The 23,782-nt window shown below is 34.4% G+C and overlaps 1 protein-coding gene across 7 annotated transcripts in view; it reads right to left on the reverse strand.

Annotated features, from left to right (window-relative positions):
• Positions 1 to 23,782, reverse strand: part of LOC116769771 (anoctamin-6-like) — a 59,056-nt gene that overhangs the window by 24,991 nt on the left and 10,283 nt on the right. For all 7 annotated transcript variants that reach the window (XM_061526917.1, XM_061526918.1, XM_061526916.1 and 4 more), the window contains exons 8-23: positions 21,341 to 21,513; positions 21,176 to 21,266; positions 20,932 to 21,019; positions 20,371 to 20,532; positions 20,002 to 20,145; positions 19,715 to 19,878; positions 19,346 to 19,455; positions 19,181 to 19,268; positions 18,842 to 18,959; positions 17,555 to 17,638; positions 10,455 to 10,512; positions 7,523 to 7,590; positions 2,185 to 2,382; positions 1,933 to 2,111; positions 637 to 750; positions 401 to 500 (exon numbers count right to left, since the gene is read on the reverse strand). In XM_061526917.1, the coding sequence (XP_061382901.1) occupies positions 401 to 500; positions 637 to 750; positions 1,933 to 2,111; positions 2,185 to 2,382; positions 7,523 to 7,590; positions 10,455 to 10,512; positions 17,555 to 17,638; positions 18,842 to 18,959; positions 19,181 to 19,268; positions 19,346 to 19,455; positions 19,715 to 19,878; positions 20,002 to 20,145; positions 20,371 to 20,532; positions 20,932 to 21,019; positions 21,176 to 21,266; positions 21,341 to 21,513 (1,939 nt within the window). The remainder of the gene's footprint in view (positions 1 to 400; positions 501 to 636; positions 751 to 1,932; positions 2,112 to 2,184; positions 2,383 to 7,522; positions 7,591 to 10,454; positions 10,513 to 17,554; positions 17,639 to 18,841; positions 18,960 to 19,180; positions 19,269 to 19,345; positions 19,456 to 19,714; positions 19,879 to 20,001; positions 20,146 to 20,370; positions 20,533 to 20,931; positions 21,020 to 21,175; positions 21,267 to 21,340; positions 21,514 to 23,782) is intronic.

A 23,782-nucleotide genomic window follows, 5' to 3' on the forward strand; every position in this document is an offset into this window, starting at 1 on the left:
TAAAAATCTGAAGTGACCTTTGGCTTTTACTAATGCTTTGCTAGTTTTTATTTTTTTTTCAATGTTAAGATTGCGTTGTAGTTATCTTATTTTTTGTTTTTTTTCCCTATTTGCAAAATCTTATTGCCAATATCATTTTTCAGTAGATTCTAAGGACAGAAGACGATGATGATGGTGGTTATGATTGGATGGTACTTCTCTATATTGTATGTTTTGTCCATGTACAAAAGAAATAGCAATAAAATATATTAATACTAATAGATACTTATGTTGAGATTTTCATTCATAACGATTGAGAAATCAGGTTTCGGAATATTCAATAATAATAATGTATATTCTTACTCATATCCTACTATTAAAGACAAAGAGTATTCCTAGTACCTACATTGTAGTACTTTACCTGTCGTAAATTTGTTGTGAGCAACTTAGATTTTTGTTTCATAAAATATGGACCATCGTGAAGAGCAAATGCGTCCAGAAATATGTTTTTTTGTATTAATCTGAAACGAGAATGAGTTTATATTGTCGGCTTCTCAAGGACTTTATTAACTCACGTAATGTAACTGACATAATAAAAAAAACTAATCAAACCATAGTACTTGATATTCGCTAAAAATGATGACGGTACATACTCACTTATTTATTCCGTAATGATTCATATTATCACCGAATGGCAGCTCAAGTAATAATTTATACACAATGGTGCTGCGTTCCAAAGTCGAGTAATTGTCTGGTCCGGGATACTGAGTTCTGTTTAAATAATACCATTAACTTAGCCTTTTATTAAGTTCAAACAGTTAATTAGTAAAGAATGAGATCTCAGATTTTCGCGTGTCATTTAAATAAAACTAATATTTTTCTGATTTACAATTATTTTACTTTATTCCTTTAACATCGGGAGTGTGTAGTTTTAACAAAAATAAAGCACGCGTACTATATCCGAAAAATATTAGTTTCATTTTAATGAATAAAACTCGCGAAAGACTTAGATCTCATTAAACTACATGATCCCGACGTTTCGGTGACTTTTCAGGAACCGTGGTCAAGGCCAGACGAGATGTGAGTGTCTGTCAGTCGGTCCTGCTATTTATCATCTACCGCCATCGATTTCTTAATTTTCTGGCGTACCGCTCTGGATGCCGGCATGCGTTAACGGTGTCGCGAGGTCCTGCGGTGTGGTCACGGATATGGGATTTTATATTTTAAAGGAGAGGATCCCAGTTGTTGGATAGATTCCAGCCATATTTTCTATTGAAATTGGGATGTTTTTTTTTAATTTCAACAGCATCGCGGATTGACCTCGGTATGTACCTGTCTCCAAGGGGGAAGATTTGTGGTTTATAAAACAGAATGTAGTGACCTGGTTTGTCCATTGTTCACACACTGCTCACTTCGACGCGCGCCTATTTTTGCCGTCTGACATGTGTTATTTCACCCCTGTACCGATGCTCCTCTTTGTTGGTCCAATTAACGATAAGTTTTAATTATTAAAGAATACATTTTGTTCGTAAAAAACAATTGCCAAATTGAATCTCCAAAAATAGTTTTATGTACAACAAGGATACCATAAAGACACATATTATTACAAGGAAGAGTTTTTAAGAATGATTTATCCGGTAAATATTATATCAGTGTAAAAACCAATAATAAAAATGTCCCACAGTATTATAGAAGTACTCTCACCTTTTTCTAATAAATATTCTCAATCTTAATATTACCTTAATATGGAGTATTTTTTGTATAAAACGATATTTACTGATGGTATCTGCAACCTTATTAATTAAAGTGGCAACCTGTCCATCGAACTATCATTATCCAACGTTATAACATTAATTTGGAGCTTTACTCCTTCCACTTCAGATTTTTCTCCGCCTCGTATCCTTTAACTTGACATAACATTAGCCCTAGTCCCTCTTTAGCCTTTTTGCTTACCTGACTATTTTAAGGAGCTCCCTTTCATTTTTCGTTCCAAAAATGTTGAATATCGGATTAACAAACTCTAAATGGCTATCCTTAAAATATCGTTTTTCGTTAAAATACAATCCGTATTGTTCAATTATCTCATCGGGAGCATGAAGTTTAACGAAAACTAAATTTCGATGTTCGGCCATCTAAAACATCATTTGTTTGAATATGTGATTTAATATTAACTACAAATAACATAAAAATGTATTTATTTTTTACTTTTCCTGATTCCACTTCAGCTTCTAAACCGACTTGAATAGCATTCATTAAGAAATTTAAACGCATCCTTTTCGTCTCATCGTTACCATCATCCTTAAAGACTAAAACTATATCAATCCTTTTATTGCTCTCATTGAAATATCCAGTTAAGGATGAAAACTTTTCTTTTCCTACTTTTGCAATTGTGGATTCTTCTGACTAGAAGAAAATATTCTGAATATAAATTAATTAATATAAAATTATTCAAATCTTTTTTTAGTTCATATATTCAAAAATGTTTGACGGTTGGGTCACATACGTTCCGGTAACCTTCACCAGAAAAGTTTTTTTATACACACATGTTAAACGTACATCGTATCTGAATGTTCTCCATTCGGAACGAACCTGATTTGAATTCCATAATAAAGGATGTGGTTAAAAAATTTGTGATGAATTATTTTTTTACCCATCACTGACATACATATGAGCCTTCATGAATCCTAGCCATGGCAAACAGAATCCCTCTTAAAATCGTTTATTCCAAACATGCTTAAATGTTCTCGTTACAGAAATGTATGTGACCCAACATGCTTTACGATTCTGGTTCTTTTGTTATAACACAAAAAAGTAAAAAAAATCTCAACATTGATTAAAAAAGAAACTATCTATATACTAGAGCCTATTTATTTTTACGTATCGTCATGCTGAAAGGTAGTCTAAATTTTATTCTTATCAATAATATGTACATACTGTTTGTGGTTAAGCTAGGAACAAAAGCATGGTTCTCGGAAACCTATACTATACGGTATTAATAAGTTTTACCCAATATTTCGGCTAATTTACAGCAACCTTTTACATGAGTAGACGTTATGAAAGTGAAATCATAGATTTCTTTATACTTAGCTATGATTGCGTGATCTGTAACTATGTATACTTGAAGGTGATTTTTAAAAATAAATATAAAAACCAGTTTTTTGAGATCCCCTTGCTCCATTATTACATAAAACCAGTATTCTAAAATATAATAATAAATATAAAAGTATATAAATAAAAATCAACAAAATTGACAGGGAGTGTCAGTGTAAATTAGAACATGTACTTAAATTTTTTATTTTTTATTTTAAGTAAGATGGTTATATACGTCTTGGACGATATATCTTTATAGATTTTGCAAGACATATATATGTGTAAATAGTAACCTACTAAACACTACAATTAGGGAATATAAATAAAACAAATTTATTTCTAGATCTCAATGTTCTATACCATGAAAGCGTAACTTTGTCCTTTGTTTGAAGAAATACTTTGATATCTCTATGAGCCTATTTTTTAAATGTGAATAGGTGTGCGTTTCAGGATGTTTGTAAAAGGCATCTTAAAGTTCGACAACACTCATTCATTGACATTTTATCTCATATCAAAATCATAATCTACAATCGTCTTAAAATATTTTACTTATAATACAAATATTATCGTCCTTAAGCCACTTCAGATTCAGATTTGAATCTTAATTTAAGTTATACAATGTAAATTATTTTTTTAAGTAGACATAAACCTTTATAAAGAGGACTCAAGAATAATATGACGACATTGCTGTCGTCATGGATTCGTGGTCGTCGTGGATTTTTTAAAATATAACACTTGTACGTTTAATTAAGGATAAAGATGAATTAATATTTTAAAATACAAATTTTCTATTGAAGTTCAGTTTAACAAACTGGACAAAACATAACAAAGGAATAATTATGAAGCTGTTATTTTAAAATGGTTACCAAAGTGCACGTACAATATGTCACTCCACTCCTATGATTAGTATGATGAATAGTAGTCAAAGTCTTGATATAAAGAGAGATGATAATGTAACGACCGGAGAATTCAAGGTATGTTTTCAATATAAATTATTTTCAATAAAATTCAACAAGGAAACTCATAATATTTTTTATTTTTTTATTTAAATGATTACTAGTTTTAGAGCAATTAAATTATTTAATCTACCGGTTATGGTCACGTTATCGTGCTACAGGCGATGTCGCTGAACGGCATTCAGGCAGATTATGCATCACGACTCTTAGACAGGACCGTTTTCTTCAAAATATCGCTTTGAGACAACCCAATATTATAGCTATGCAAATGTTTCAAAGGCTGCAATCTGACCACCAATTGTTGGTAAGTGACCAAATTGTAAGAAAAAGATTACATGAAGCTGGTCTTCATTCTTGCAGATCCCTTCGAGTTCCAGCTTTACGGCGTGGCAATCGCGGACGGAGACTATTGTGGGCTCGAGAACATTTCGCATGGAGTGACGAGCAATGGACCATGGTGCTTTTTTCTGATATGTCTCGGTTTAGATTTCATCCGGATTCACGAAGATTAAAGGTTTGGCGAGTTCCTGATAGACGAAGCCGTCTCCAGCATCCACAAGAAGTCCATTCATATCAAGGCGGCACTATCAGGGTATGGGCTGGTATTCGTATCGGTACGCGAACGGATCTCATTTGGATAAGAGGGAACATGAATCCACTGAAATACCGCAATGATGTAGTGGAAGCTGCGATTATCCCACACAGGGTACAAATAGGTCAGGAGTTCCTACTGATACGTGAGGGCGCGGGTTCGAAACCTGGCAAGTACCAATGTGATCTTTAGACACCACTGACGGACGGTGAAGGAAAACATCGTGGGGAAACCTGGTCTTATAATTTCAAATTATAAGACTGAAATCGCCGACCAGTCTTGAGCAAGCGTGGTGATTAATGCTTCTAACCTTCTCCATATGAAAAGAGGCCTTTGCTCAGCAGTGGGCTCCAATACGCTGATGACGATGATGATGATGATGACGTGATTGGGAGCTATTTCCAGAAACTTCCTTTAGATTGGGAGTGGGGACGGAGTGAGAAAGTAAAATGTAGAGATAGAATTAGAGGTAAATAGAAACCCGGACTGAAGAATGTAGGCATCCCATAGCTTAAAAATGGCCAATGAATTTTTGTTATTTCGGCTTGTGGAAATTGTCAGATTAAAGATTTCTAATAATCATTATATCGTTCCTTTCATAATAAAAACAAAATAAGCCATACTTTAGAATGCCGACATGATATTTTTCTTTACAACGTCCCGTCTCTTTACGTAACTCTCAATATGTCAGATTAATCGTATTTACACTTATTGTCATGAAATTAAGTCTCCCGACCTGCTCGAGACTGTCTGATATATATATATATATTTTACTAATACATATATAAAAAGCTCATATTTGGTGAAGGTACTTAACCAGATCCAAGGTATCCCCTGTATATTAAATGTGTTGTGCTTTATATCACCAAGAAATCCTCTCTTACGCTCCCGTACTATTAGAAAGTGTGAGCAAGAATTGCATGAATTAATTAATTAGATTGAGAAAATATAATCACATCTAAACCAATAAAAAATGTAAAACAATAAATTGTCCGATTTATCCTGAAAACATTAACATGTTTTATTATGTACGTCCTAAGCCACAAGATAAGATCTCAAACCATGCTGCCTAATCACTCCTCTTTTATAATTTTAGTGATTTTATTGAACATTGCGTCTTTCGTTAATTAAGCATTTCTTTTATTCGTTTCACATCTAAGGAAACAGAATAAAAGTTCTTGAAATTCAGTTTTGTTGACCTTTTATAAAAACCGTAAATCAGGTGATATTTCGGTATTGACTTGATACTTAAAAATGTTTTTAACAATTTTCTAAGAAACGTATATTATTGTGTGCAAACTTGAAATGCTTATTTCATTTACGATTGACAATAGAAAATCCACAGCGGTGATCGATTGTAATTTTTGAAAGTCATAGTCGGCAGACGAGCGTATCTCATTAAATTATTGAGGTCACGTAAATATAAGAAGTATTTAAGCCTGAATATTAATTGGACAAACAATTTCACTTTGAAATGAAACGGAAAACCAAAAAATAACAAAAACATAGATTAAGCCTTATATAAGATTCAATCTTTAATTGATCCCACAAAATATTTTTATAAAACTCATTTACACAACGGATAAATAAACAGATTTCAGTATAAAATAAGTTAACCAAAAACTGTCATTTTAAAATTTCAACTAGTTAGCGATTCCTTTGCGTATTAAGTATTTATCTTTAATGCGGTTTTCCTTTCTAATTTTCTCCTCCAGTGACTCACTTGTCGCTGGAATTATAAAACGAAGAAAAAAGTCGAGCACCACCCCCAATACCTGTAATTAAAGATTGTTTTTATTTATCTCAAGCCCAAGAAAGGAGCATACAAATAGGTAAAATATTTATATCTATTACTTGTCGGAAATGGTGAATTCCAAAAACAGTCTGAATGAATGTTTTTACAAGACCTTTGGGTTTATCTAATGCTGAACTATCGCAGTCTCTACCAACTTCAAGTTGTTAACTTCATGCTACACTTTATATATGCATCAACGTTATTTCTTCTACTCACATGGCTATAACATGCTACATGATAGACTATAAGATTTCCTCAGAAAGCTTTAAAATAGGTTTTTCCCTATAATAATTCCTAAAAGACCATCGCAAACCCGAAACGCAATTCCCCTGTTGCTGAAGATATCCAGGGACATCAGAAAACGCTTACCTTTAGACGAAACGTCGGGGCCGGATTTAGCTAGCGCATAGTCAAAAGCAAAATATTTTAAAGGCCTTTAACCAACTATAGGTTTTTTTAGTAAATTTATATTTTTAATTAAATTTATATTTAACGATTTTATTGATAACCTACGCGTATAGCTAAATGTTTGGTTGTTATAAGTAGTATAGTTACTTCACCATGTATTCTATACTTTATTGTAAAGTCGTGGTGGCCTGGAGTTTAAAAGGCCCGCTTCTCACACGTGAGGGCGCGGGTTCGAAACCTGGCAAGTACCAATGTGATCTTTTCCGAATCATATGTACTTTCTAAGAGTATTTAGGCACCACTGACGGACGGTGAAGGAAAACATCGTGAGGAAACCTGGTCTTATAATTTCAAATTATGAGATTGAAATCGCCAACCCGTCTTGAGCAAGCGTGGTGATTAATGCTCTAACCCACTCCATGTGAGAAGAGGCCTTTGCTCAGCAGTGGGCTCCTATAGGCTGATGATGATGATGATGATGATGATGATGATGACCATGTATTCATTATAATTATGTTTTGAAAAAGTTATTATGCTTTGCAAATATGTGAGAACCTAATATATCGGAATCCAAATTTACACAAGACCCGTGGCAAATGCTAATGTTGTCTTATCTAGGCACTACGTACCGTTTATTCGTTTACTATATAAAATTGAAACGAAATTATGAACTCATACAATACTAAAAATCGTAAATCTCACCATTACCAATATTACGTAACGAATACCCAGCTCATCCTGTTGTATTGGTATATTTTTATTGCAAAAATCTGTAAAAAAAAAAGACAATAGTAGTTTTACTCTAATTACGTATTTACAAGTTGGGTACTTATTCCCAATAGTTACTCAGATTAATAACACTCGTTGGTATAATAATTAACAGTTACAATGTTTTTATATAACCATATGTTTATATGGAACAGGTACTTATATTTGTTCGAAACTGGCTAGCCAAATATAATAAATATTTATTAGGCGTTAGTTTAAAGTGATACGGGATATTAGCGATTAAACATCCTAGCGTTTCTTACAATATAAGCAAGTTTCTATATTTAGCCAGCCAGCTTCGAATAAATATAAGGATCTGTTCCATATTACCTAGGTAACAAAGAAAATGTTTACAAAATCGAAAACGGCTTTCGAAATAATCTTCGTTCTACTCTACACATCAGCGCATTCGATGGAACCATTGAGAAAAGCAGAGGGCCTATTCTTCCTTAACGGTCTTTTCTATGGCATTTTCGTACGCTTTCGCCGTTTCTTCACGGTTCGTAAAGCGAATACCTTGAATTTTATCTTTAGTTCTTGGGAATAAAAAAAAAGTCGCAGGGTGGCAGGTCAGGACCGCATGGCAGATGACTCATTATCTCGACACCTGCTATAGTCAAATATTCAACAGTGCGTTTTACGGAGTGCGCTGAAGTTTTGTCGTGGTGAAAGAGGATCCTGCTTTGACGGTTCTGCTTTCAAATTTTTTCCACAACAACATCGCTATTTGCGATTGATATACCTGTCTGCAGTAACTGTCCTTCCACCTTCTAGCACAACTGTCGCGAAACGACCACTCCGACCAAATGAGGCAACCATCTTTTTTCCTTGATTTCCTTTCTTTACCTTATTTGGCCGATCCTCGAAATGAAACGCCCACTGAGCTGATTGTCTTTTGGTATATGTAACGATGTCAAATACAGCATTTGAGTCACCGCTGTTGAATTTATCTAACATTTGGCGACACTAGTCATGCGAAGGTGTTTCTGATCATCAGTTAAAGTAAAGGGAATCCATCTGGTATTAAGCCTGGTAACGCCTAAATGATCGTATAATTTTTTTTTTTGAACTTAACTCACACCAATGCCTAGGATTGCTCGTATCTGTTGATAGGTTACTCTCTTATCTTCCTTTATCATGCGTCGCACAGCACTGTTGTTATCTTCAGAAGTCGCTGTTTATGTACGTTTCTCACGCGGGTCATCATTGAGATAGTTACGTCCACGCTTAAACTCGTTAAACTAATTGTAAATAGTGGCACGAGTTGGAGCTTCATTAAGAAATGCCAATCGCAGCTTATCATAGCTATTTGAAGAGCTCTAAAATTAAAATTAAAAAAATTTCATTTGCAATGTTACTAAATGGGGCCGAGATTGTTGGGTGCAGCCACAGCACTTATACTCCCGAACCTGAGAGGGCCCACATCGTCATGCCGGCGCCTTTATCTAGATGTTGTGAAATCTATAGCCCTGTACGGAGCACCGGTGTGGGCGAATTCGCTTAAAAACCAGAGCATCGCCTATTTACGTGCGGCGCAAAGGATGTTGGATATCCGCACGATAAGGGGCTATAAAGCTATCTCTGCCATGGGATTTGGACGCGAGGTCTATCGTGTTACTATACCCGTGGCGCGAGGATTTTGCTTTGGGTTCGTGATCGGGTAGCCATAGTGGGAGGCCGCGGGCTGGGTGAAAGCGTTACCTTAGCTTCCCCCACCTTTTGTGGCGAGGAGGAATTACGCTGGTTTTTTAGTGGGTCGATTGGGCGCTTTATATAGACATCAAAATTGTCTAGGGATATTACATGAAAGACTTCTTAACTTAAAAACTATTTACTGTATAAAAAAAGTTTATATAAAAAATATTTTCTTCTCCACCACTTCTTTCCAAAGTCAAAAAAATAAAAAAACTCATTTTGAAACACAAGAATGTCGATTATTCGAATTTAGCCGTTGAAGAGTTAGTTCATGTTACAATAAAATAGTGAAGTTCTGAAAAATTAAAAGTGATTACACATTTTCTTCTTTTCTTCAATTTTCCTAATTTCAACGTGTGTTACATTTATTGTTATGTCACGTCGACATATGACAAGGGAAGAGCAGATTAGAGCTGTAGGCGTGTTGAAAGCGGGCGCTATACAACGCGTGGTTGCTGAAACTCTGCAAAACGACCAAAATGTAATCTCTCGGTTATGGTCACGTTATCGTGCTACAGGCGATGTCGCTGAACGGCATTCAGGCAGATATCGCATCACCACTCTTAGACAGGACCGTTTTCTTCAAAATATCGCTAGGAGACAATCCAATATTACAGCTATGCATATATATCATATATACTTGAAATTTTAACCAAATCAGCTTAGCCGTTTTATATCAATAGCAGCGCCACTTACCGGGTCAAGCTGTAATCGTCCCGAAAACTAAAGAGAAACTTATAGGTACATACGAATTACCAACATACTTACGCCCGTTATTCCTAGGCCTTATCAATGGTTAGCAAAACACGATTAGATCGTTCTTACTAACCATGCGTTTACGTATACAGCGTGAACTTGTATGAAGAAATTTTGTATTAAGGTACTTTTTCTACGCGAACTGAGTCGCGGGCACAGCTAGTTATGTATATGTAGACCACCGTCCCAATAAATATACCTTTGCATAGCTGCTTCCTTTTGGTTTTTTTCTTTGTTCCCATATATTCATTAGGGTTTATACCATTGTTATTGTATTTTAATGAAAAACATATCTTAAATTAAATAGTTATACTACTTATAATATAACAGTTTATTTGAAGAAAAATGTTTCGACCAAATTTAATTAACATTACCAATTATTCACATCTAAAAAAGGATATGATTGAAAACTTACAAGGATGCCAACATTTAGGCTTTCTCAAGTAACTCTCCATTTCTTGATATTCTTTTTCCTGTAAAAATATATATAAAACTAAGCCAATTATAAACAACATATCTCCTTTTTAAAACAAAATGTTTTCTTTGGTTTCTTTTATTTGTTGTTGTTAAAGAAGTCAATTATTTTTTTAATATTAAGTGAACAGCGTCCAACTATCATTTCTCCTGGTTGTAGGTAGAAATAAAGCCAAAAGTAGTTATCACACTATTCCGGTAATAGCTTATAAAATTTTGCCTTGAAACAAAGATGCAGGAAAACTGTTCCAACCCCTTGCTGTGCACATGAGAAAGGAGGAAGAAGCATATCGTTATCGAAACTCGGAATACTGCTCTGCTTGTTGTCCGATTGTAAAAAGGGAATGGAAGAATTAAGTAGTCGAATTCCTGGGAACAAACCCTAAGTGTATAGTCTACAAACCTGAGAGACTGACAACTTTGTCTGCGTTCAAGGCTAATTAGATTGGTATTAAACTTATCCCGGTTACCAACACGTCTTTTAACACCTTATTTCATGTAGTATAAAAGCTGTGAGATCACATTTGGCAGCACCTGCCATAATCTGACAGCAAATTTCCACATTTGATCAGGTTTGTGCTTTATAAAAAGCTAAACAACAGTAAAGCTGTAGCAGTGCAGTTGTTCTTTACCCCTTTTTCCATAAATATAATATACCAAAACATCTGTATTCGACCAAATTTTCACGATATCGATTCATATTGTAGATCACTGAGAGGAGGACTATTGTATTCTACGTGTGCCATAAGGTGTCCGTTCAATAAATGTTTCACAATTTTCCAGAGTATGGAGGTTATAGAAATGAGACGTTTCGCATAAGTAGAAAGGTAGTAAGTTCATTCACGTTTAAACTACTCGGACTTTTCAGAACCAGTTTAATAAGATGTAACTTTATTAATGGGATAACCGGAGTTAGGTAATCTGGCCGGTATGTGATTGTTGTTCGGTCTAGACTTTAAATTTATATGAAAAGAAAATGGGAAAATGGGAAAGTGGGAACATGGTTGAATTCTCTTTTGCCGCACCGAGTTATGTCCCTCGAGTTTTATCGTCGAAAGTCAGTGTTTTTTTAGACTTTATAGTTTTATTAGTCTGTAAAAAGTTCTACTGCAAAAGAGTTACGCTATCTGGATCTGTAGGGAGAAGATGGTCGTAGACACATATCACTTCGTACACATACATTACTTTTTTAGCTTTTTTTATAAGATGGAAAAGAGAGCAACAAGGCAAAGCTCCGCGCTTCCCTACCAGCCGGAACCGGCAAGACAACCTTAAATAAACACAGTCTATCATTATGGTGGGCATTGAAGTCTCAGTATATTAAGTCCTCAAAAGACTACTTGTTCTGAAAGGTGCCACAGTAGGCTCACAGCAGCAGCATCACTGAATTGTTCAAATATCCGATTTGTTTCAAATACACACAAACTTGTTTATACCAGATAAATTAGTTTGTCCCCGTATGTGCACCAATATCCCGAGTGACGATTATTAGGAAGCTGGAAAAATGCTTTTCACTTATAAAAGTAACATTTTCGCATTACCAAGCGTTTTCTATAATTCTAAGCTACATACTCCCGACGTTTCGGTTACTGTTATAGGCAATATCATATTTTCTGCCCGTGCAAAGTTACTGCAAAGTTTCGCTCCTAGCAGGCTCGTTCCATCTAGCACTCAATCATACCCAATGTCCATAGAAGCGCTCGTAAAACCTAACCCCGTGGAACACCCCTCGACACCATCTTTCCTGTCATCCGTAATGTCCCAAATACCTAATGTTTGTATAGGATTGTTAGTTTTTTATACCAGTAATTATGAATTTTGTCTATACCCGGTAATTTCCAATTATGTAATATCTTGAAACTGCACATTTCATATTGATCTGGATTTGTTAATTTCTATAAAACAATCTTTCGTTTGTGGCAAATAGTGTATTATGATCCTTGCGTTCTTGTGCTTTCTTGTATCTTTCTAGTGTGTACACCTTTTATGCTAGTTTTGGTTTTGATGTGTCTAAAAATTCTTCTAGTTTCCTTTTGTTGTCTTCTTGTCTAGTGTGTAGAACTGTGGTTTTATATGAAGCTTGAACTCTATTATTACTACTATGTCGGATCTATTGTTGTTAATATATTGTGTAAGTCTGCTACAGTCCGCTTTAATTTTTCAATGGCTTTTTCTAATCTTATTCACCATTATGGCTTTTTATGTTAAAAACGCCCGTTATCTATATTGTTTTCTATTTTGTAACCAATTTCTGCGACTACATCTAACACTGTACCATATTTAATTTTATCTATGTCTGTAATTTGTGAATCATCCGAGAGAAATCGATTCAGTATGTTTTCTTTACGTAGATTAGTAAGTTGGGTGAGTTTGATATTTTATTTTAATTTGGGTTATCTAGGTCAAAAATTAAGCTCCGTCTAAGAATATAGTGTAAGGGCCATATTAAATTTATCTAATATTTCCTCTGTATATTTCTGTGATATGTTTGGTTCCAATTTCAATTTCAATATAATTTAAAAAAAAAAATTCAATATCATTTTTTACTGTTAATGTTATGATTTCGGTTTGTGTCGCGATGTGTAACTGGGATTGTGACTGAGCATGTGTTGGCGAGTGTGGGTGTATGTGAGTGTCTTGTATTTGTGATTGAATTACTCATTGTGAACTGTGTTAGATTGTGTTATTTGTTGTATTAATAGTGTCTACGTAGTTGTTCTTGTTCTTTTTGTTTGAGATGGTAGAGCCTAGCTGTGGTCAGTCACTTCTGGGCTGTCTCGGCCGGGGAAGTACCATCCTCTCACAAGGTAAGCGTGAAGTAGCTTTTTATGGCTGCCTTTTGACCGATGAGTGAGAGAGCTGGTTCCCCTTTCCCTGTTCCCACATTTTCCTGCCATTTCCTTATTCCCAATCCTTCCTCTTCCTCAAAGTCGAAGGCTGGCATGGCATCCGCACATATATGAGCGACGGTGACTACTGCCCATCAAGTAGGCCGTCTGCTCGTTCGTCACCTTTCACTTAAAAAAAACTAATTTTTTTATTGAAATTAATAATTATTTGCCTACTTAAACTCGCCGCTGTCGCGATAGCCCATGTTCGATCCATAATTACTTGACCACAGCTGGGCTCGACCACACAAAAACTAGATGTACTTCTTCCTTCAATCGATTCAAGTCAGTTTCTGGTTGTAGTTTATTACGTATAATTATTCTTCTTTGGTTGGAAACTCGTTGTTCAGTAACGTGCATGTATGTATATGTGCATGATAAACAAGATAACATCTTTGATCCATCTCATGCGCACTCTTGGAATGGCAATGTTGTTTATAACCCCTGCTATGAATTTGAAACACGTGGTACTTATTGAAAATCGTGAAACGGCAATAGAAATATTAACTAAAACTTGGGCCTATATATGTACAAAAATCTGAAATGACTAAAACGATGTTACATGAACGTTTTTATCAGTTTAAAATGTCAACATGAGAAAGCATAGCTCAACACATTGCTAAAGTTCTAAGCTTGGTAAAAAAATGAAAAGAGAACAGAGAGGACAGCAGTGACACATCAATTATAACTAAATTATTGAGAACATTGCGCCCAAAATATATATCTCTTCGTCAGGCTTGGATGTCACTCGATCCGAAGCAAGGAACCATAATCAATATGATAGCTCATTTGGTGGACGAAGAAGCTAGCTTGAATGTGGAGGAAGAGAATGAAACAGCTTGATTAGTGGCAAAGCAAAAACTCAAAGAAGAAAAATAATTTATTTTCGATAGTGAATAATGAATCAAATAATAAAACACATAGATTTGTATGTTATAACTGGGGAAAACGTGGTCACTTTTCGCAGGAATATCGAGTGCCTAGGTCCAAAAATAAACAAAATTATTAAAAAGACAAAAATATGTTAGTATTTAATGTAACTAATAGTAGCTGGAAAGATGATGAAAGCTTCAATTGGACTTTAGACAGTAGTGATTACTGGTGTGGAATTATCTGACGGTGAAAAATTTGTTTGTGAGGGCTGTGCTTATGGCAAACATGCTCGTCAATCTTTTTAGAAATCAGAGCGATTACCATTGCAACCAGGTGATGTTGTTTACAGTGATGTGTATGCACCATTCAGTGTACCATCTGTTCAAGGTATGAAATACTTTTTTATTTTCAAAGATGCCGCAAAAAGTTTTAGATATGTGTATTTTCTAAAATATATATGCGATGTGTTACACTATTTTTAGAAGTATAATTCCAAAATTAAAAATATGTTTTCACATAGTTTACGTTTAATAATACTGACATACATACTGACAATGGGGGTGAATATATAAACAAAGATTTTAAAGAGAACTTAGATAATGAGGGAATTTTTCATGAACTCACAGCTCCTTACACGCCTGAGCAAGATAGCCGTTCAGAAAGGGAGATATTAGAACAATAGTTTAAAGTGCTCGATCAATACTTTATGCAAGTAAGTAAATGACGGTGAGAAGCAGTAAATTGTGCTGTTTATTTATTGAATCGAACATCTTTCAGTCAAGCACCAAATTTAACCCATATAGAACTGTGAAGTGGTGTGCAGCCTATTTTGGGCCACTCTGAGTTTTTGGATGCGAAGGATAAGTGTATGTCCTAGACAAGTTGCGAAAAAAGCTTGATAGTAAAAGTCTTAAGTTGATGCTTGTTGGTTATAATTATGACAATTAGAAAATGTATGATCCCGACGCTGAAAGAATAACATTATCAAAAAATTTCATTTTTAATGAACAGAAGAATCCTGAAATTAATAAAAATACATCTCAAATTTGTATATGTGATGATGAGGAAAATATACAAGCAACTGAAGAGTTAATAGAAACAAATAATAGTAACCAAAACACAAGCGAATAAAGCAATGAGAATGATGATAGTATACATTCTGCTACTGATATATATGATGAGACGTATGAACCTTTCCAAGATGTTGTTATTAGTGATATAGACACCATAAATATTACTTTGACACGACGAAGACATCAATATTATGAAGCAAATTTGATGGAGTTAAATGCACCATTGACATACAATGAAGCTGTAAATAGTCAGAAATGTAAATTATGGTTAGATGCAATAAAAGAAGAACTGGAATCTAATCGAAACAATAAGACATGGAATTTTGCTGATAATAAAAGTCAGAGAACTATTACTTCAAGATGGGTTTTAATATAAAGATGAATAAAGATGGTAAGGTGGATAGATACAAAGCTCGAGTTTCTACTCGGAGATCCACACAAATAAAAGCAATAGATTACAATGACAAATTTACACCTGCTACAAGATAAGTCCATAAATATATTATTGTCTAATGCAGCTCAATATAACTGGAAATTAAGACAATTAGATGTGAAAACAGTTTTTTTATATGGTGAATTAAAAGATATTTTTTTGGAAGTTCCAGATGGAGTGTTTACACCAACAAATAAAATATGTAAATTGATTATCTTTATATGGTTTAAAATATGGCATCACGTTGTTGGAATAAGTTATTAAATAATTTTCTATTAAAGATTGGTTTTATTCAGTCACTAGCTGATAATTATGCATTTGTTGGAAATTTTAATGGTACTAATTATTATATAGTATTTGTAATTTTGTATGCGGATGATGCCTTAATAATGTATCCATCGAATACTATGTAACATGAAATCGTTAACTATTTAAAACAAGGTTTAATATCAAAAAGTTAAGTTTAGATAGATTTGTATGCTTTAAAACTGATCAGTTTGTGTTTATAAGTCAAAAACAGTATATTGATCATATTATAAACAAACTTAATATGACTACAGTTCATCCATGTAAGGGTATTACAATTGATGTAAATTTTGTGAATAACTAAGAATATTAATAATGAGCAAAGTATTTTTCCCTATAGGGAAGCTATAGGTTCTTTATTGTTTTTATTTACAGCATCAAGACCAGATACTTCATTGAGGTGTAAATCTCTTAAGTAGATATATAAATAATCCAAGATTATACTATGTTAATCAGCTGAAAAGAATAATAAGATATATTTTAAAGACTAAAGTTTTGTGTATTAAGTATTCTGGTCACGAAAATTTAATTGGATATTCAGAATCAGACTTTGCTGGGGATTTAGATACAAGAAAGCCAATAACTGGGTATATAAATATATATATGTTAAATGGTGGTCCCATATCTTGGGCTAGTCAAAAACAATCTTGTATTGCCTTATCAACGACTAAGGCTGAATTTATGGCTGGATGTGAAGCAGCCAAGCATTTATTGTGGCTAAAACAGTTTTCAAAGAAATTGTTATAAGTCAAAATTGTACCACTTTATGTATTGTTAACCAGAGCACTATCAAACTTATAAATAATTCTGTTTATCATAAGAAAATGAAACATATTGATGTTAAGTTTAATTTTGTTAGGGAGAAAGTACAGAAAAAGTTGATTCATATCACATATGTTTGAAAATCTGAACAATTAGCAGATATTTTAACAAAAGCTTTACCTACTCTTATATTTGAAAATATAAGGGACATAATATTGTCAGTTTTGTAGCTATTAAGTTTTTGAGTTTCTTTTAAACAGGAGCAATAGTATAATTTAAAGATCTGTTTGCTCCGGAAATATTCTTAAATATTTCTGCATTCTTGTAATAATTTTACGCTAAATTTAATTGTTTTTTGCAAAGTCTGTGAATAGAACAAAATTTACATTTATATTAATAAAATTTTATAAATTTAAATCCACGTTACTAATATTAAAATAAGGAAAGTAGACAAATACCATAAATTTTTTTTCACATGGACTTATGAAAAAGATATTTTAGAGCTTCTATAATTCTTTCATTATAATATTTTTCTTGTCTTGAAAACAGTTTATCGTTTTTAATAAAATGTCCATGTCATAAACTTTTCTTACTTTTATATAATGCGCTCGAGAATAGAGTCATATAAAGAAATACAGAGAAGAATACATTTTGTACTAAATTTAAAAAAATTACAATTTTTCTCATATTTAGTTTGAATACTTACAAAAATACCGGATCTGTATAGGAATTTACGGATTCTTATGTATGTTCTATGAAAATGCCATGATTGAAATAGTAAAACTGTTATCTGAAATAAAGGATATAATATAATTAAAACGGATTATAATGATCGGCGTTGCAAATCAATAGAGCGACAAAACTTTGAAATAACCATAATACGACAGAGAGTATAAAATCCTCAAACACCCTAATATTATAAATTTTAACTACTAATAGAAGGGTGTAAAAGATTTGGTTGTAAAACTTTTTAAACTGATTCTCTGAGTTCTCATTAGCCCCATCACAAGTTAAATCATTATCTGTTTTATTTTTTGCAAGAATAAGTAGATAATGACGTACCTACTTTGCCTGTTGTTATCGATCTCATCTTTAACATTAATCTACTAGATATCAATTAGTTATATAAACAAATAAGCGAACATAGTTTATACAGAAAATTTGTTAGGTACCTCATACCTACTAATAGTGATATTCTTTTCTGTGCGTTATATATTTTTTAGGAAATTTAACCCATTTAATATCCAGACCAGACATATTTATGAATTCGTGGATTTTAAAGCGTGTTGTGATGATAGAGCTTACGGTTCCTTGGGGAACCAACATCCCCAAAGACCATACCATCAAGGTCAACAAATATTTCGAGCTCACTAGTGAACTCACTCGCAATAGGTTCGTCGTGTATTTAAACGCGGTAGAGGTGGGAGCGAGAGGTATAACGGCTAAATCTCTCTACAACCTACTAAAAGACTTGGGCCTGTCCAGAACTCACATCAATTCATTCTTAAAGCGTTCTTAGACGGCAGCCCTAGTAGGTTCTTTTTAAATTTGTTTAGGTAAGGAGAAGAGCTTGGACAGTGGAGGTGAGCGTTTAACGCGCGTTAGATATGGGCCCCTGTAACCTACACCTGGGTCGCAAGTCCCAGGCACTGTTGAAGCTCCTCTCCCTGCAAGGCGATGGAGCCGGCACCCGCACGGTGAATCCATTGAATACTAAGAGGTTTCGTCTCTTTAAATCGCCATTTAATTTTAACATAACAATTAAAAAACGGAAATGACAAGAGGCTATCAATAAATGGCAAGGACTACATCTATATTTCATCTAAATACGAGTATAGAATACGTCTTTTTGCTCTTGTTTAAAAATTAAGGCGATGTTATGAATGATTTATCTAAAGAGTAAGTAAATACTAAATATATTTACGATAAAACGTTAAACATCAATAAAAAATGAGCTAAAGACAACAGAAACTATAAAAAAAATATATATTACGTTAAAGTACGGAGCGATATGAGCAGTAATCAAAAATAATATTTTCCAGAATCCAGGCCCCGAATTGTTTATTAGTAAAGGTCGTCGGTGTGTTAATAACAGCTCGTAGGCAGTTTGCCTGAAAAACAATTTTAACGAATGCAATATAAAAAATTGCCATAACGTAGCGTAATATGTATATCATTCATTGAAATTTTGTTATTAGACACTAAAAAGAATTGGAGTGGCATGAAAGATAACGTTACATACGTGCTACGTAGTCTTAACAATAAAAAAAATCAAAATCTGTATATGGTAAAAAGTAGGCATTTGAAGCATTGATTATTAATTAATAATTACCTCAAGTCCCAAAGATTTATTATAAGTATACATAACGACGCCAAAGGAAATAACATCGAATAACAAGTGAGAAGCGCAAACTGCATCACTAAAATTACCGACAGTTTTTTTATTAATCATTAGAAATATGAACCTTGAACACACAAAGTTATCTCTAATACTCACGGAGTTTATGATATCCTTTATGAAAAAAGTTTTCTGTTATTGGTTTAAGTTTGTATTCCCTCTCCCAACACGGAGCGTTTTTACAAAAAAATGAATAATCCGTTTGATGACTAAAAAAAATATAATAGTTAGTAAGCTACAGAAAAACAATGTACTTGGTCGATATCATATTAAAATGTTTTATAATTTTGTTGTCGAAAAATGGTAAATTTGCAAATCGTCGAGTTTTGCGATAATAGTCTACTCAGTAATTTCAGAATTACAATGTTTTTCTGTTTTCTATCAATATAAATTAATAGAGATTTTTGTGTTTTTATCATTAGATAAATCTTTCCAAATATTAATTTTTAAGCAATACCAGTTTTTTACCTTTTAAATAGATCAAAAAGCCTAAATATGACATGCTCTAAAATTGTCATTACAACTACAGACAGACAAATTTCATCTAAAGTTGAAGATAACATGTTGTTCATTCTCCCAAAGGGACCCATGTAATCATTCAAGCTTTCCCAATAATTTTTAAAGAAAAAAACCTAAAATGTTTTAAGAATCACTATTAAAAATCTTTAAGAAAAATCAAACGAGCAATTAAATAAGCACTTTTTTAATAAATCTTTAAATAAGTAATTATAATATATAACTTTTTTAACACTCACCCCCAAATACGAGAAAATAACGAAGACTGTATAAGAATTCATAAAACAAAAGAAAAACAATTTTATTGATATTGATATCTCATGTTTAATAAATGTTTTGTAATTTTCGAAGTTCGTCATTAACAGTGCTAGTACTATGAAAACCTTAAATTTAATAAAAACTATTTTATTTTAATATCCCATAACCTGTAACTCCATAAGTGGATATAACCCTGAATGTGTATGAATTATAAACATCTATACCAATAGTTAGCAGGTAGCTGCTATTGACCGATTGAAAGAAAGATTAATAGTAACTAAATTTTAGTTGCAACGAATGAAATTGAAACAACAATACAAATTTTAACAATGTAAATAAAAATCTCATACCTCCTTAACAACGATTGTAAGGATTGCATGTACGAAAGCCATCTCAGCCATATACGTGTATTCGTGGTCTTTGTAGAGTTTGCGTCTTTTGTCAGTCTCTTGTAAACGTTTCCAACGAGGGTAATGCCACATAACTAACGAAAGCAGAACCAGGAAATACGTCTGAAAAATTCAAGGATTTGCTATCACTAAATTAATACTGTCCTCCTTCATCAATTAACCTAAAAGGTAAAATGAGAACCACATTGCATATTATTATAACATTTGAATCGTTTCGTTAGCGTCTCTATGATACGATAAAGATGGATAAAAATATTAGATGGATAAGATAAACACTTATTCCTATTAAGATAATAGGTCTAACGACAGTGTAATCTTGACAGACGCTTTTCATAACGCTTGGAACTAGTACTCTTATCTGGGTTACTATTACATAAATGTATAAAACTCTGTAACCATTATTTTCTCGATTAATTAAGGTGTACAATTCAAAAGAGAATGATAATGTATTGGAGTTGGTTAGGTCAAAAAGCACGAAGAGCTACTGTTACTTTACGTTACCCAAAGGATTGCAAGTGCAGCGGTTAATAAATTGACAACACTTCTTATTCCAATTGTTAAAATCGATGACAGTTCATAGCGTTGAGGTCTGAGAATTAAACAAATCTATTACTTCAACCCCCTATACAATTTCATAACTTATTACATTATCTTTGTGGTCTATTTAAGTAACAGCAGTATTAACTTAAATTAAGGCTATAAAAACGAAGCAGAATGGATCTAGACTTTACGTAGTTATATTTACCTGAGTAGATTACTAATATGTTTCGTAGGTACTTCCCAAATCCAAGATAGATATCTTTCTCTGTACCTCAAAGGTATTAAAAAGAATATTCCTGGAACAATTTACAGATATTTCACTTTTGTTTAACTTTCTTGTTGTAGAAAATAAAAAATGAAACAAGTTTACCCCAAATCACGACATATTTTCCATGGTCTAGAGTCACTTTCTTGTCAATAATTTGTCTAAATTTTGATCTCTGGCAATACGCTTGTTGGTACAGTCTTGGACAAAGAGTAAAGTTTCGGCACTCAGAGCATAAATACGCTTTAACATTTAGCTCGCACATTAATTTTGGTGTACTAAAATGTAATAAGTGTAATGTTAAAGAGTTCATTACATCAGAGTCAATAAATACTATTATAGAATAAATTTTTTTTAAAGCTTGTTATGCATTTTAAAAGTTTTAAAGTTTTTTTCAAAAAGAATCTCAGATTCTATAAAATACTTTTTCTCTCAAATAAACCATAGACGAACATCTGCGATGAAAAAATACTTCTATCTTTAAAATTATTGTAGAGACAATATGAAATTTGACAAAATTACAATATTTTAACGAAAGCGAAGCGGAACTTAAAACTGTACATATGATACGTCAACATTTCCTTGAAATGAAACAGCCCTTAAGGAGATCTTCAATTTCATAGAAATAAAAGCAATTAGAAAACAGGACTGCACCCATGTATATATAGTAACACGGTTTTTATCATGTTCTTTCTATACTGCAAAGTTAAAAAAAAATATTGCTCTGGACTTCCGTAAGATAGCCTGATAGATGACCCGATAGATAACACCTTTATTTCCATATGATAGTATATTTAATAGATCCCATCCAGAGGGTGTCCTACTAAGTATTTTTCCGATATTTAGCCGTGGGCATACGGGTACGCGACCCCGGATCCTCGAGCCACCACTTTCATACCTTTATCCTCAGTCCATGAAGGTGGTGTCCTGTACCTCCCCCCATTCCCCTTCCTAACCTCTTTCCCCCCTTCTTTATCTTTTCCTTTCCTGGTTTTACCCGTAAAACGGGGTTTTGGAGGTCAGACGGCAGTCGCTCCGTTAAAACCACTCCCGCCACTCACATGGTTGGAAAAGTTTATGGACTGGGTACAGCAAGGGCGTCGCCGATAAACGACGCGCAGGCACATCGCCCTACACCTGCGATAAGTGGGCAAGGGCTACCGTGTCAAGTACGGGCACGGCTAAAGACGTCAGTACCCCAAAGGAAACTCCGCTTTGCAACGTGGAATATTGGCTCTCTAACCGGACGATGCAGAGAACTCACAGATGTACTCATGAGAGGTCGGGTCCAGTGTGCGTTCCTGCAGGAAACTCGCTGAAAGGGCAATAAGTCTCGGAACATCGGACAGGGTTACCGGCTGATATAAACTGGGTCGCCTTCAGGTAAAGCTGGTGTAGCGGTAGTGCTATCTGAAGAGCTTCGGAATGGTCTTCTTGAAGTCGATCGTCGCTGCGACCGCCTGATGCGGGTGCGGGTACTGATCGAGGGAGTGATTACTAACTTGATCAGTGCTTATACTCCTCAGGCTGGATGTAGCGGGTCCGAAAAAGAGTCATTCTGGGAGCAATTTGAAGAGGTTCTACGTGCTATACAAGCTGCTGAAGTAATCATAGTTGGGGGGGACCTAAATGGCCACGTAGGTAGGGCTGCGGAAACGTTTGATCGTGTACACGGTGGTTTTGGTTATGGTCGCCTCAATGCAGAGGGAGAAAATATTCTCAGAACCTGTATTGCGTCTGACTTAGCCGTCGTGAACACGTTCTTCCAAAAGACTCCACAGCACCTTATCACGTATAAGAGCGGGTCCCACTCAACTCAAATAGATTATCTGCTGACCAGACGGTGTCATATCGGCAAGATGACTAACTGTAAAGTCATTCCTGGTGAAAGCCTGACGGCCCAACATCGACTTCTTGTCATGGACTATGTCGTTACCCCGAAAAAGAAAGTGGTCGAGAAACGTAAGCCTCGCATCAGGTGGTGGTTGCTGAACGGAACGATGCAGACCAGCTTTCGGGCAGAGGTTGAGAGTCAAAATCTGTCGACTAATACCGAAACTGCTCAGGAAGTTTGGGATCGAGCCCAGTCAGCAATTATAACAGCAGGTAAACGAGTTCTAGGCCTTTCTAAGGGAGGACGGGTCATTGACAAGGAGACATGGTGGTGGAATGACGAAGTGCAGGAGGTGATTCGTGAAAAGAAGACTGCCTTTAAGAAGTGGCAGCAATCAAACTCTCCTGAAGACAGACTAGAGTACATAGCAGCGAAACGGACCAGTAAAAGGGCTGTTGCCAGAGCTCGCAGTGATAGGTTATTACCATTATATGATACACTTGAAACTGTGGAGGGGCAGAAGCTCATTTACAAATTGGCACGAGCTCGGGATAAGGCGACGCAAGATATCGCAAAATGTCTTAGCGTCAAAGATTCCCAAGGCACGCTGCTGTGTAATCATGCCTCTGTGAAGGAGAGATGGAGATGCTACTTCAAGGAGTTGCTAAATACTCAGCACCAGTGCAGTCTTCCAACCGAAATACCTCCTAATC

This window comes from Danaus plexippus (genome assembly GCF_018135715.1).
Source record: "Danaus plexippus chromosome 3 unlocalized genomic scaffold, MEX_DaPlex mxdp_30, whole genome shotgun sequence".
Taxonomy (NCBI): Eukaryota; Metazoa; Arthropoda; class Insecta; order Lepidoptera; family Nymphalidae; genus Danaus; species Danaus plexippus.